Genomic DNA, 12817 nt, shown 5'->3' with positions numbered 1-12817 from the left:
GCTCATGTAAATAAAAAATCAAATCTCAATCGTATCCCACTTATGACTGAAAAAATCGTACTTGCAATCCACTTGCAACTCATGATATCATGATATGCATGAATCACAATGTGAATTCAACATTATTGAAGTTTTTTTTTTGAGATGAACATTATTGAAGCTGATTGGACTAATAAACACACTAGCGGTAGTGAGCGGGCGTCCGCAGCCGAAACGGCTCGATGCTAACGGGTGGAGGCGCCGTGCGGGTGTGCCCACGCACCCGCGACAGCCAAGGGGGCGACGTGTCCAAAGGTGTATCACTCCCGAGCGACCTTCTTTAATCCTCCGAAAACCCTAGATATTTTTCCTTCCTCTCCCCTCTCTCTCTCTCCTTTCCAATAGCAGGAGCAGGAGCAAAGCCATGTCGGCAACGCATGGCTTCTGCAATCGAAGAATTGCGTTTCACCTCCTTCTCCTGCGAACTCCTCGCTGTCACCGGCCGCGGGCGACGTGTGGCTCGCCGATCTGCTTCCATCGGCCATCTGTTGCATCGCCTAGCATACGCGGCGCGCACACCGATCTCTTGTTGGTTTCGCTTTCGCCTCCCCGATTTGCCTCCTTAAGCCCCAGCTCTGAGCTCTCCCGAGTCCTGAGCAGCGGCGGATGGCATCGGCGCACACGTCTCTCCAGCGGCGGCCGCGCACGGTGGGCTAAGGTGAGGGGCGAGCTACTTTTATTTTGCGGGTCTTTCTCTTTCCATGAGTGTTAATTCTGCGATTATGGCGTTATCATCACCTGCAATGGAGGTGGCATGGAATTACAGTCGGGATCTTCACGCTGTACAACCACAGATCTACGAGTTTAAACCATTTCTGTGCAGGCTCTAGGGCATATGTCGTTTGTCGATGGTGTTTTTAGATCAATACCGTGTGTGCTTTGTGCACAGACATGCCAGAGAATTGCGGGGGGTCGGGATCCACAATTGACCCTATGATTATAAGGATTTCGTGATCTAGAGTAGGGGATGATACATGGATTTGACGAGCGGTCAGTTTTGCCCAACTGGTTTTGGAAACTCTGATAGTTCGCTTTGCTTTTTTGTTTACTGTCAGTGTGTGCAATGTAATTTTAGTATGTACAACCGTTAGTTTGGCAATGCATACATTTGGTAGTGTTATAAGAACGCATATAGCTTGTTGGTGGTTTCACAAATCTACACTTCTAATAAGACGCCTAAGGATTGATGCAAATCTACACTTCGTGGTCACGACTTGTTGTATCTGTTATTAAGCGATTCATATGGGTAGAATACACAACATTATGCAATTGTTGAGGTGGCATATATTTAAAGTTATATTGAGGAATTAGCCCTTTAACCTCTTCTTAAAATATACAATCTCTTCAAAGTTCACGATTTCATGAGGGTCAGTTGCTCAAAGATCTCATACGTGCAGTGAAAGGAAAGAAAAATGGTTACCTCACAGTATGTTGAGAATTTCAGTTCAGTGGTTACTGGATTTTATCGATACTACATGCTGTAGAGTTACCTATTATTCTAGAATGGCATATGCATTTTTTTCAGTTAGTTACTTTAGCTCTATTTGTTGTTGACCTAAATTCTGTCAGCTATTTTGTGACAGATCGACGCAAGGGGTGGCGGCCAGCTTGGGGCAGCAACTGCATCTTGTGAGAAAATTGTAAGCCACTTCATACTTGCTATATATCTCAAAATGTCGATGAGTTCCAGAAATGCTTCAAGTATTTGTGAGTTTTTTGTCAGAATTGTTAACGAAGTTCTTCTAGATCTGTATTTAAATTGCCAATGAAAAGTCACTAGAACTTACAAGGTTATATATGAGCATATTCGTATAGCTGTAGAGGTGTTATTATCCTATTAATGTGTTCCCAGCCACGGGTTGTGTCTGAGTTTCACCAAAACTCCATTATGTTCATTACACAACACTTGAAAATAATTCTTGAGCGACACTCTTATGAGAGTAGTCCATCAGTTTTGTTACAAGAGCACTAAAGTTTCGAAATAGCATGGATTTAGGCTATCCATATCCTATGGTTCATGAAAAAATATTTCCTGTTTGGGCTCAATGCTATTTGGGCTCTGCTACGTGAGAAAGCAAACACGCCTTGGTACAGCTTATTCCGGGGTAATGGGCCTGGCATAGGTGCAGGTGCTGTCTCCAATTCAATGCAAAAGCCTGTACTACTTTTCATGACTGGACATTTGGTTTTATTGGGCTTTCGTGTCCCCAAATAGGTTTTAGGCCAGGATATTTCCTTTGTTTTGAACAGGGAAAGGATTTTGTTTACATTAGTTGCATTCTGAGAGTCACAGCTATCTATGTTGTCTTCAGCATAGTTCTCTTGGTTGCTGATTCCAAATAGGCCCCTAAAGGAATTAGGATGTGTGCTGTTAATGTTCTGAGTTACCGTGCACTTGAACTCTCCATCTACTCCTTTGTCATCTTTTTTGTGGAGACAGCTATGCGTGTATACTTAATATGACCTTGTAGCCGTAGCAATTGTTTTTGACCTTGAAAAATAGGCACATAGTGAGACTCAGTGCACATCCGTAATAATTTCAGCATGTGCAACGAATAATTTTGTGGTAGAAAGTTGATCTAGCATCTGGAACCTGATTGTCTCATCATGGCACGTTCTCCTGTAGACATGGTTAGATTATTCAGTAGTTATACGAAGTTTCGTGTGATTGAATATATTAGATTATTATATTCAATTGTTGGTAATTTTGTGAGACCTGGCACATCCGTAATAATTTCAGCATGAGCAACAAATAATTTTGTGGTAGAAAGTTGATCTAGCATCTGGAACCTGATTGCCTCATCACGACACGTTCTCCTGTAGAAATGGTTAGATTATTCAGTAGTTATATGAAGTTCATGTGATTGAATATATTGGATTATTATACTTCAATTGTTGGTAATTTTGCTGTTATCAAGTCACAAAGTGGCAGAGTGCTCTGCGTTATAAGACTTATGTTTTAATACATGCCACGAGATGCCAGACATAACAATATATATCTCTTATTGCTTGTGACATGCAAAGATTTTGGTTATTAGTAATGCCTGAAGACGGTGCAGCACACATAACAGTTCCATTTTCCATGAGGACTTACGCCTGTTCAATTTATGGAGTCACATGTACGATAAAAATTGTTATAAAAACAATAGTGCCCTCAATTTCAGGGTGGCACTTATTTGCAATAGGTTTACAAGTTCACTTCTCAATGACTCATTGAATAAATACTTTGCTCTGTCTTGCTCTCATTATCAACTCTTTACATCAAACAATATCCTCTTCAGCTTAGAGGATTATCTCTATGGCTCATGGATTTAACTGTAATCTGCAGTGTTTGACTAGTTAAGAATAGTGAACAAATAGGAAGTGTGTCGATTATATAGTATATAATAAAGGTTACCCTAGCTTTGGAGCAGCTGATTGCTTAGTGTCATCCTGTTGAGGCAGTGTGCTGAGTCCAAGTTGCACAGGAACATTCCTGTTTTCAACAACTGCAAAGTTGTATGGTGTAGGTGAATCCCGATTTACTTCACTTGGTCCTTCAGCCTCATATATCTGATAACAAAATCAATTGCAACTCAAGTCAGTTATGTTGATAGGCGGGGTGCTCAGTAATATTCTTGTTTAACTTTGTCTGCTACCTTCTTATATAACTCAGCATTTTCTTGGCCAATCATACTGATCTTCTTGTACAATTCCATGTTTTCTTGGTGAACTAGACTTCCCTGTAAACAAAAAAGTGATACAGTCAGTCTATTATAAGAAAAACAAGTATGTCATTAGAAACTGCAGAACTTATATTTGACAGAACCTTCCGATTCAGTTCATGAATTTCATCAAATAAGATCTGGTCCTGGAAATAACAGTAGTAACAATTTTCAGTCGAATCTTCATGTAGGAATGGGTTGAGTGTGGTAAGAAATTTGGTTATGGTTTGACCTTCTTTGTGCGGACACCACGTAGGCTTACTTCCAGCTGATTCTCTATGGACTGCAGTTCCTTAACATTCAGTCCAGATAGATCTTCTCCCATCAACTGCCTGTAGTAAGTCAATGTAAAAATACTGTTACGCTGCATTATATCTCATTGACGGTTAGGCAATATGTTCTTGTCATAGGAGGTTTAGCATTGTTATTTTGTCCAGTAAATATTTTAGTGCCAGAATATGACCTGCTATATGGATAGTCTGATTCATAAATTTTCTGGGGAATAACTATAATATGATTAGAAACAATACTCCAATCTGTCCTGGTTTAGATAACTGGATCTTAGTGATAGCGATCTCGCATTGTGATTCAACAAATGATTCTTTACCTAATACAACAGATATTAGAACATTGGTGTGGATAGTAAGATGATTGCAGTACATCATTTGCTTGGTGAAGATGAACTACTTTCTGCCTGCTAGATTCATGCTCGGAACTGTGGTTGGTTTCTTTGTAATTTCAGCTTTGAACTCGCAACACAGTCGGAACAGATACTAATACCCAGCTATAGGACCACCATGTTTTTTGCTAGACTATGGGAGCCGAGTTCAAAGCTGCACAGTGTAGTTACTGTGTAACAGTCTTCATTTTTTTTTGGTTTCCTTTCTAATTGTCTTCTATTAGTCTTTAAATGATAATTCTTACCTTGGGGCGATTCTAGATTATTGAATATTGTATCTATTAGTTGTGTCTAGTACATCCCCACGTTTCTGATGAATAATTTGTTGCAACTTTTGCAGGGATTCAGAACATACCGATGATTTTCTTGCAAGTTGTGCAGTTGTTGTCTCAAGCTTGCTGCCTCCCTTTGCCAAAACTAAGAAGTGCAATAGCAGAATTATGCAATGTAAATACATGAAAGTAACAAATTTCTTGACAACAGATATGATGGCTATTTACCATGGAACATATTATGATGCATCATGATATTAAACAAAGTAGCTGGATAAGACGTTTTATTGTCATACATGTAGGCACTAGTGTTCATTTTTGCAATATGGACGCTACCTAGCTACATACGTCTTAAATTCTGTAGTGAGCAAAATGTATTTAGGTTGGCGGATGGTTATGCACATTTTGGTAGTGCCACAACCACTATTTAATGGCAGATCAGCTCAAAGACAAATAAAGTCATAACAGAGTAAGTGATCACTCATAGCCGACCTGTTTGTTACTACATTTGGATAATGTTATTGTTTGATTTTGCCTTTTCTCTTCTCACTTACGAGGACAGGACTTTGGGGAGCAGTCAAAGGTGCAAACTAGGAGTGGTTGCGGATCAACACTCTGATTGGTTCATACAGAGAATCCACCTTCGTTCAGATTGGCAACGGTGAATGTACAGCCTCGTGGAAAGATAAATGGCCAAGCAACAAGCCATTGCACATTCAGTTCCCTGCTTTGTTCTCACATACTAATCGACCGAACATCTTGGTCGCTGATTGCTTTCAGAACGGAGAATGGGTGATACATTTGATGCATATTACGCTGGATCGTGCTGAACAAGAAAAGTGGAATTGCTGGCCTTCCTGAATACATGCTCCCTTTGACTCGCCAACTCCAGATAGGAGAGGATGGAGACTGAATATTACAGAGTCCTCAGTCAAAAACATGTAGTATGAGTTATGCAACTGGGGGTGGATTGCACACTTCAGTGCGAACACAATCTGTAGCTGTGCTGCCCCATGTAATGGGAAATTATTCGCCTGGCTCATGATAAAAAGAAGGATCAAAGGTTAGGACAGTTTTGTTCAAACAACACTGGATGATGAACTCTGCCCCTTTGGGTGCAAAGAAAAGAAACAGTTGAACACTTTGCATTGTACTGTCGTTGACCAAACAAAATCATGGCGATGTTCGGTATTCAGCTGACTGGTGTTAATGATCTGGATAACATATACTTGGAAGCAAGAGAGAGATGTTCAGACATGAAAAAAATATATGCATGGGGCCTGGTTATAACGGCTGTGTACTGGGTGTCAAGAAACAGAAAGGTTTTTGACAAAATAGTTGACGGTTGCAGTGGTGGCTAGGCAGTGCATCGAGATGGTGAAGACAGTGCATGGAGACGGTGAAGCTCTAGTCGTTCAGAGCCAAGAAAAAAAGAAAAAGAGTCTGCCAAAGTTTGGGTTATGGACTGGCAGTCCTGATGTCTCGGTTGGCTTTTCCTTTCCTGTCTTGTTGCATGTTACGTTCTTGCTTCTCTCTATTTCTCTATTCCCCAACCCTCATGTACTTCTGTAATCTGTAACTTTGGAGCCCTGGTGTCTCACCCTGTTTTAGTGAAAATCAGGTAAGGACCTCCCCTCCCGACCTTGTGCACAAAAATAAAAGGATTTTCAGCAGAATTATTAGCAAACTGATAGTCTCGCAGTAGAGGAGTTCTGCTTAAACTTTTAATGAAGGGAATTTCTGGAGTCCTTCTAATTGTAAAGCAGGACTGTGACCTGTGAGAAGCCTTTATTTTGAAAACATCTGGAGTTTGGAGTAACGTTCAGCCTTTATTCTGAAAACAATATCTGGGTGCTGCTGTTGGCTCTATGATATTAGGATGTGAGGAATGTCCAGCAAGAATTTCAATAGAATCGTACCCATAAAATGGTAGAACTACTGGGTAAACTAGAATGCCTAACTGTCACGGTTGATTTTCCATGGGCTACCGATGTCACACTTGGCCTGTAACATTTTTTTTGGTGCATGCCTTGCCGCATAAACAGAGTTGGGTACTAATAAGGGCTAAACAACTCGAGAATTGTTACAAATCCAGAATGCAACGGCCCAGCAACTGTCACATGCTGTTGCAACTCCAGTTTTACAGTCCCCTGCCAGAAGCCCACTACTAAGAAGCCAGCCTCTTGGCCTTCGCTTCGGCGTGTCTAGTGGTTTCAACTCCAGTGCCCATGGCTTGGCCCAATGATATATGTCATCGGCGCTCTCTCCCTCACTCAAACTGTGTCCATGTTGAATGTTCATATTATTCCAAAAAAAAGTAGATTGTTCATACGAATTATCTCGAGCTGACACTTGGTGAAAATTAGAATTATCAACTACTAACTGCACAAGCTTTCATCCTTTTATCACCTACTACTTTTACACAATATTTTAGTCAGCATTCACGCTTTGTATTACACGACCAAATATTCTTCGGGTGGGGTTTTAGCCCAATCGTCCGTTACAGATTTGGAGTCAAATAGTATGAATATTCAAGTAGAATTCCCTGGATCTGAAGTTCTCTAGATAGCTAGCAAATTCCATGGTTGAATCAAATCAAGCATCTGTGCTAACAAGTAGGCGAGAGCAACAAATCATTTGTTACTTTTTAGGTTAACCCAATGATATCTATTGATTTGGTATCCGAATTTCTATTAAATTATACTGAAATTAATGTGGAAAGTGTCTTTGACACATGGGCACCAGTGCTCTCCCTCCATTCAGCCTTTTATTTTTTTTAAATCTCACGTTTCTAAGTCTCAAAAAATCATGACAATAAATATATAGATAGATATATACAGGTGGGGTGTATGCAAAAAAGTCCCGCTAAAAAATACTTTGTATTTTAACAATATAGAAAGATAAATTTCTGACAGTAAATGGTAGTACAATAGCATTACAATAGTGTATCCCTTTGTCAGATTTTTTTTTTGTATTTCCAAAAATTTAAAGTATGTTTACCAGGACTTTTTTGCATACGCTTTTGATAAACATATCTATCTACATATTTAACACCATAATTTTAAAAAACATAAAAGTCTGAGGTTTTAAAATTTTCAAAAAGCTGAAAGTGGAGGTAGCACTGGTGCCCATGTGCACCAAATTCCTGTCCGAAATTAATGGCCATTCTATGCATGTGTTTGTTAGTTTTACCATGTGTCACAATCCATGTATACACTTGTTCAAGCTTGCCTCTTCGGACAGAAATGTAAAACACAAAGTAAATCCGTAATGTGTTCTAGCTATATGTCTCAACGTGTATATACCTAATTTTAAAGGGCCAAAGACTATGACGTATGGAATAGCTTGAATTTGATTTAATTGTTTGGTTGTACTGATAGATCAACTTAAAATAAAATATCTATATGTTAACATTGATCTTAAAGAGTAGAATGCTCCAAAATCCATATGAAATTTGAACCAAAGAAACCCTTGGATCCTTTTAAGATTGAAATTTGGTGCCTAAGTGCATGTTCTCGGAAATAATAAAAAAAGTGTAGCCATAATTGGTGATGTCATTGATTTTCAAGTGCAGTTCTAGGAATGTTGTGTGCATATTGAGTATGTCAGACTTGTAAGAAGTATTGAAAAAGCAAAGACATACCATTCATGCACGTTTTCTGACAAATAAATCAACTTATTGTATATGGTTAGCTTAACACAATGCATATTTAAGAAGTGCAGAACTTGAAACACATATAGCACAAGTAATCTTCAAAATATCATTTAAACACCATAACACAGTGTACTATTTAGACTCCTTTCAAATTTCAAGTGAACTGGTTAGCCATATAAATTGGATACTATATATATAAAGTACAAACCATACATCTATCTTACTTTAACATAAAGATATCGTGATGCAAGTCATACTCAACATTTTAAATTAGTCTCTAACACTAAAACCGAACAAATGATGCGGAGAATACACCTTAAGGTAATATCAATACAATTCCTTTCTCTCCAGGAGGAAATATCGGACACCTCTTATGGTGTATATATTTGGTATTGCTGTGCTAGAAAGCGTACATGGTAAAATTGGTTGCTATAATTAAAGAATACACATAAATTTGTACAAGAAAACATAAGTTTTGATTACTTCCTAACCCATGTATCATCCATCGACCCTATTCGAGTTGTTTCGCTCCTCATTTGTGAGAATGGCTTGGGCTCTCCGGGTGAAAACCCAAACTTGGCTTAGTCGGAGCGGGCAACGATGGCGTTAGCATTGCATCCCTCTTGTGGGTGTCGTCTTGGAGAGTCAGCTTTAATTGTTGTACGTGGCTTCTCTTGCGTCATGGTTGGTGGATATCGGGGCAGCGGCTCCGGATGGTGGTTGTGCATCGAGGCGGCAGCCTCAGGGTGCATGGTGGGCAGCAGCCTCATAAAGAGTAGCAATTTCTTGCATGACTTGGGTGACATTCTTGTGTCATCAGTGCGGCAAGGTTGTCGGCTCGGTCGACGTGCTTCAGAGGAGTTGGTTTGACTCTATGTTGGGGCCGCGGCCCTTGATGTTGGTGCGACGACTGATGTCTATGAGCGGTTTGCCCTGTGGAGCTTGGGCTGTGGGCGGCTGGGTCTTGCGGCGTCATGGCTCGAGAGCAAGTGGTGGCACTTTGGGACAACCACCCGAGAAGGTGGTGTCGAATGTTTGTTGGACGTGGCGAAGCAACTGGATGTCTGTGCGGTGGCCTCGAAAGTCTGACTGTGTTGAGGGCGTCGACCTTGTGTCGTGCGGTTGACGAGGTAGTCCTTGATGCTGATCGTTGGTGTGTTAGCGCACCATCCCCTAGGTGTTGGTTTCTTCATATATGTTGGAGCATCCCGTGTCTTCTCCTCCCATAGCAGTCATGACAGTCTTCTCTCCACTGATGGCGTGAGGCCATCTATTCTCGCTGGGGTGGAGTGGTGTCTTGAGTTTGGTTATGGCTGTTCTCTGACCTTGAGTGGGCTTCCCTTTGACGAGAGTGGACATGGCCCCGTGGTGTTGGTGTTGTTGTATGGTTTTGACCCGTCGGTTGTCCGCTAATTAACTAGGCACATTCCGCTTAACTAATGGATAAGACAAATCTTTTGTCTTCATTTAAAAAAACCACACATAATTTGTATCCAGGGCTATCTGTGTAAAAGATGTTGTATCCAAGGAAGAGTTGCAAAGAATGAAACAATATGTATACCGTCCTAGGTTTAACCTTGCATGTCAAATATTATCATGAGATCTAAACAATATATACGGAGTACATTAATTTTACTTCTAAGGGAACTTCAGGATATAGCAATTGTGTAGTGAATACCTTAAGCTCCGAATTGGGATTTGTGACAACCTGCTGCTCTTCCTTGGTCTTGCCGTACCGATCTATCACTGACTTCATACTGCACAACATAAGTTACGAAATCAACATGTTATCAGAGCAACAGTGGCTGGTATTTCAAGAAATAAAAGCTAGTATAAGACCTCCTTTTTATTTAAGTTAGATCCATGCAATATGACTTGAAATAATCCAGCAAATTGCAATATTTTATGACATGGGAAGGCACCACTGACTATGCATATATATATTAGCGCGAAACTCCAAATATTTCTTGATCTAACGCATGATGTACATCACATGAAGCTGTGTACGACATATTACTATAGAAATGGTTTGAATTAAAATCAATAAATAGGGGAAAATATACGGATGCTAAATCAAGGAAGAGACAGTGCATCTGCCGTTTCAGCTCAACAAACCTAAATATTAGAGAGACAGCACCCTCCAAGACAAGAATAGCGACGTGGCTAATATCCTCTATGTGAAGTGCGAATTCCATATGGTAAGTACATTTTTATTAATTCCATGCCATTGAACGTGTATGTGTATAGAAGATTTCAATTTCTGACCAAGAAAGGCTAGCTAGCTTCTTATATGTCAAGGAAAAAATGTAAGCAGGGAAGAGAAAACGGAAACTAGCACACATACGATGAAATTACAAACATACCTGGTGCTAGAGTACTCATAGAGGCGTCCCGTGCTTGAGAAGATCATGAGGCCGACCTCAGCGTCGCAGAGTATGGCGAGTTCCTTGGCCTTTTTGAAGATCCCGTTCCGCCGCTTGGAGAAGGTGACCTGCCGGCTCGTCGAGTTGTCGATCCGGCGGATCACGATCTTTCCCCTCCCCATATCCTCCTACCCAACACACAAACTAAAAATGGCCCGGGTGATTAAGAGCCAGGAGATAGAGGAAGCTGATGAAATCTCTCCCTGACGGACCGGAAGCCAAAGGCAGTGAATGTGTGTTGTAGCCAAAGAAGGTAAGTAGGAGATCTAGGGGAGCTGGAAGAAGAAAGCTCAAAGGTTTCCTTATGGGAGGAGGAGATGGAGAGAGGGAGGCTTTTCTTGGTGGTGGCTGCAACTAATTGCAAGTGGACTTTCCTCAATTTGCTACTTGCTTTATTTAGCAAGAAGATGCGAGAGGTGGAAGACGGCACCTGATTGGCTACCTGATCGTCGAGGTTAGTTTATTGGTCCGCGTTAATTAAGTGGGGGGAGAGAGAGAGAGGGAGGGAGGGAGAAAACTGTGGCTCGCACGAAAGGTGGTGAGTAATCTTTGTCTACATATGGCAGCACTATCCCCGATCGTATGCCGGCCTAGGCAAACATTCATGGATATTGGTAATTAATCAATCTCTAAATGTGGCACTAAAATACATATCCGTCTTATAGTTAAAATGTACAAGGTCTTATACATATCCGTCTTATAGTTAAATGTGGCACTAAAATAAATATATATCCGGCCTAGGCAAACATTCATGGATATTGGTAATTAAGGTGACACTATGACCATCAATTTGTGTAAAAACGTGGTGTTCTAACAAAATAAATAAATATGTACACATTGTGAATCCATTTCTCAATATAAATAAAGTTATTCGACCAGCGTAACAAGATAGATAATGCAATGCTAATTTAGTGTTAACGATGTTTTAATAAAAACTATATGCGCGCACCAGTCAATGCAGGCCAGGTACTTGGCCAAATTATTCTAAATAGAAAACCAAATTTAGAAGTGTTCGATTTGCTCGGATTCCTATTGATGACTACCCAAAAAAGGTTAAACTGATGGAAACAGTCTACTCCTGGAGTACAAGCTAGTATAAAGAGATTAATTTTCTGGCCCTCTTTCATTACCATGATATGCGCGCATAACACACGTGCCAAATTTCAGAGGTTTCCTGGTGCTAAATTAGGAAACGCAGCAAGTGTGACCAGACTGGTAATAAAACAAAATTGATTAGGTGCTCGAGAAAAGTAGGCGATGGCCGCTGCAACAAAATTTACATGCGCACAGAAGATCAGAGAATGTTAGATGTGTGCATGTAGCGTGCTTAACAAAGTTCCATAGAAAGTAGCGTTAAATAATCGTGATCGGTGGTGAAGATAATATTGTTGGTGTGCCCTAGAGACGGGTGAGAGGTGCTCCTGGTGTCCCCGCCGCCTGCCGGCCGGTTTACCGACGCGTGGAGAGGCGGCTCGTGTGGTATTAAAATCGTTGATGAAGCAGATTTAACTTCATTCGCCAATTTTATTAAAATCGTCAGAGCAAGTATACGACACTCCATGTCCAAAAAAAGTATACAATACTCCCCCTTCCTTTGCATAGAGTGTATATCTTGTAGCGCGTCGTTTAAGGAGACATCCACAACCATTTTTTCCCCTACCTTACTCCTCATTAATCGCAGCACAGTTCACACAACCGGAAAAAGGACGCTGCTGTGTAAGAACTCGGCAAAGAAATACTTTGCCATGTTCAGCCACAAAAACGCACAGCTTCATTAGGCACAACAAAGGATAGACAAAGCACATGACGAAGGCCAGATAAAACATACAACAAATACATACATCACGGCAAAGACCGGGACACATGTCCATGGTGGCAACCCTTCATGGAGCCATAAAACAGTAGGTCTTTGCCAAGTGTATCTCATGTACACTCGGTAAACAATTAGGGCCATGTCGACTGGCCAGTCTCGCGTGCATCCAGATTTCTCGTCTTTTTTGGTCCTAGTCTTCGCCTGCGTAAGTGAGGAAACACACGACATAGGG

At 40.8% G+C, this 12817-nt stretch overlaps 1 protein-coding gene and 1 long non-coding RNA gene across 4 annotated transcripts; one reads left to right on the top strand and one right to left on the bottom strand.

The window, feature by feature from the left end:
* Window positions 1-368: 368 nt before the first annotated feature.
* Window positions 369-5889, top strand: LOC124680371. 3 transcript variants are annotated; one of them, XR_006995503.1, is made up of 3 exons: window positions 369-697; window positions 1623-1679; window positions 4763-5889. It is a non-coding gene; the product is annotated as an uncharacterized LOC124680371 (long non-coding RNA). The 3 variants fall into 3 exon arrangements; XR_006995504.1 differs by having other exon boundaries at window positions 1609-1679; XR_006995505.1 differs by lacking the exons at window positions 369-697; window positions 1623-1679 and adding an exon at window positions 1686-4080.
* Window positions 3343-10894, bottom strand: LOC124680370 (MADS-box transcription factor 27). The gene is made up of 8 exons (XM_047215443.1): window positions 10713-10894; window positions 10028-10106; window positions 4778-4839; window positions 3976-4075; window positions 3848-3889; window positions 3678-3761; window positions 3437-3591; window positions 3343-3361 (listed from the first exon to the last, which is right to left on the bottom strand). Exons 1-8 carry the CDS (start codon window positions 10892-10894, stop codon window positions 3343-3345), a joined length of 723 nt encoding a protein of 240 aa, XP_047071399.1.
* Window positions 10895-12817: the final 1923 nt, after the last annotated feature.

The sequence above is a fragment of the Lolium rigidum genome, unplaced genomic scaffold, assembly GCF_022539505.1.
Source record: "Lolium rigidum isolate FL_2022 unplaced genomic scaffold, APGP_CSIRO_Lrig_0.1 contig_13859_1, whole genome shotgun sequence".
In the NCBI taxonomy this organism is placed as follows: Eukaryota; Viridiplantae; Streptophyta; class Magnoliopsida; order Poales; family Poaceae; genus Lolium; species Lolium rigidum.
The sequence above is the reverse complement of the archived record's forward strand: the minus strand, read 5'-3'. Positions and strand labels throughout refer to the sequence as shown.

What these genes read in the sequence shown, in the direction of transcription:
- LOC124680370 (XM_047215443.1), bottom strand. Translation starts at nt 10,894, where the DNA reads ATGGGGAGGGGAAAGATCGTGATCCGCCGGATCGACAACTCGACGAGC. An exon ending in GTGGTGTCCGCACAAAGAAG is followed by an intron (nt 3,890 to 3,975) that starts GTCAAACCATAA and finishes TGTTATTTCCAG; the next exon opens with GACCAGATCTTATTTGATGA. An exon ending in TTCATGAACTGAATCGGAAG is followed by an intron (nt 3,762 to 3,847) that starts GTTCTGTCAAAT and finishes TTTTGTTTACAG; the next exon opens with GGAAGTCTAGTTCACCAAGA.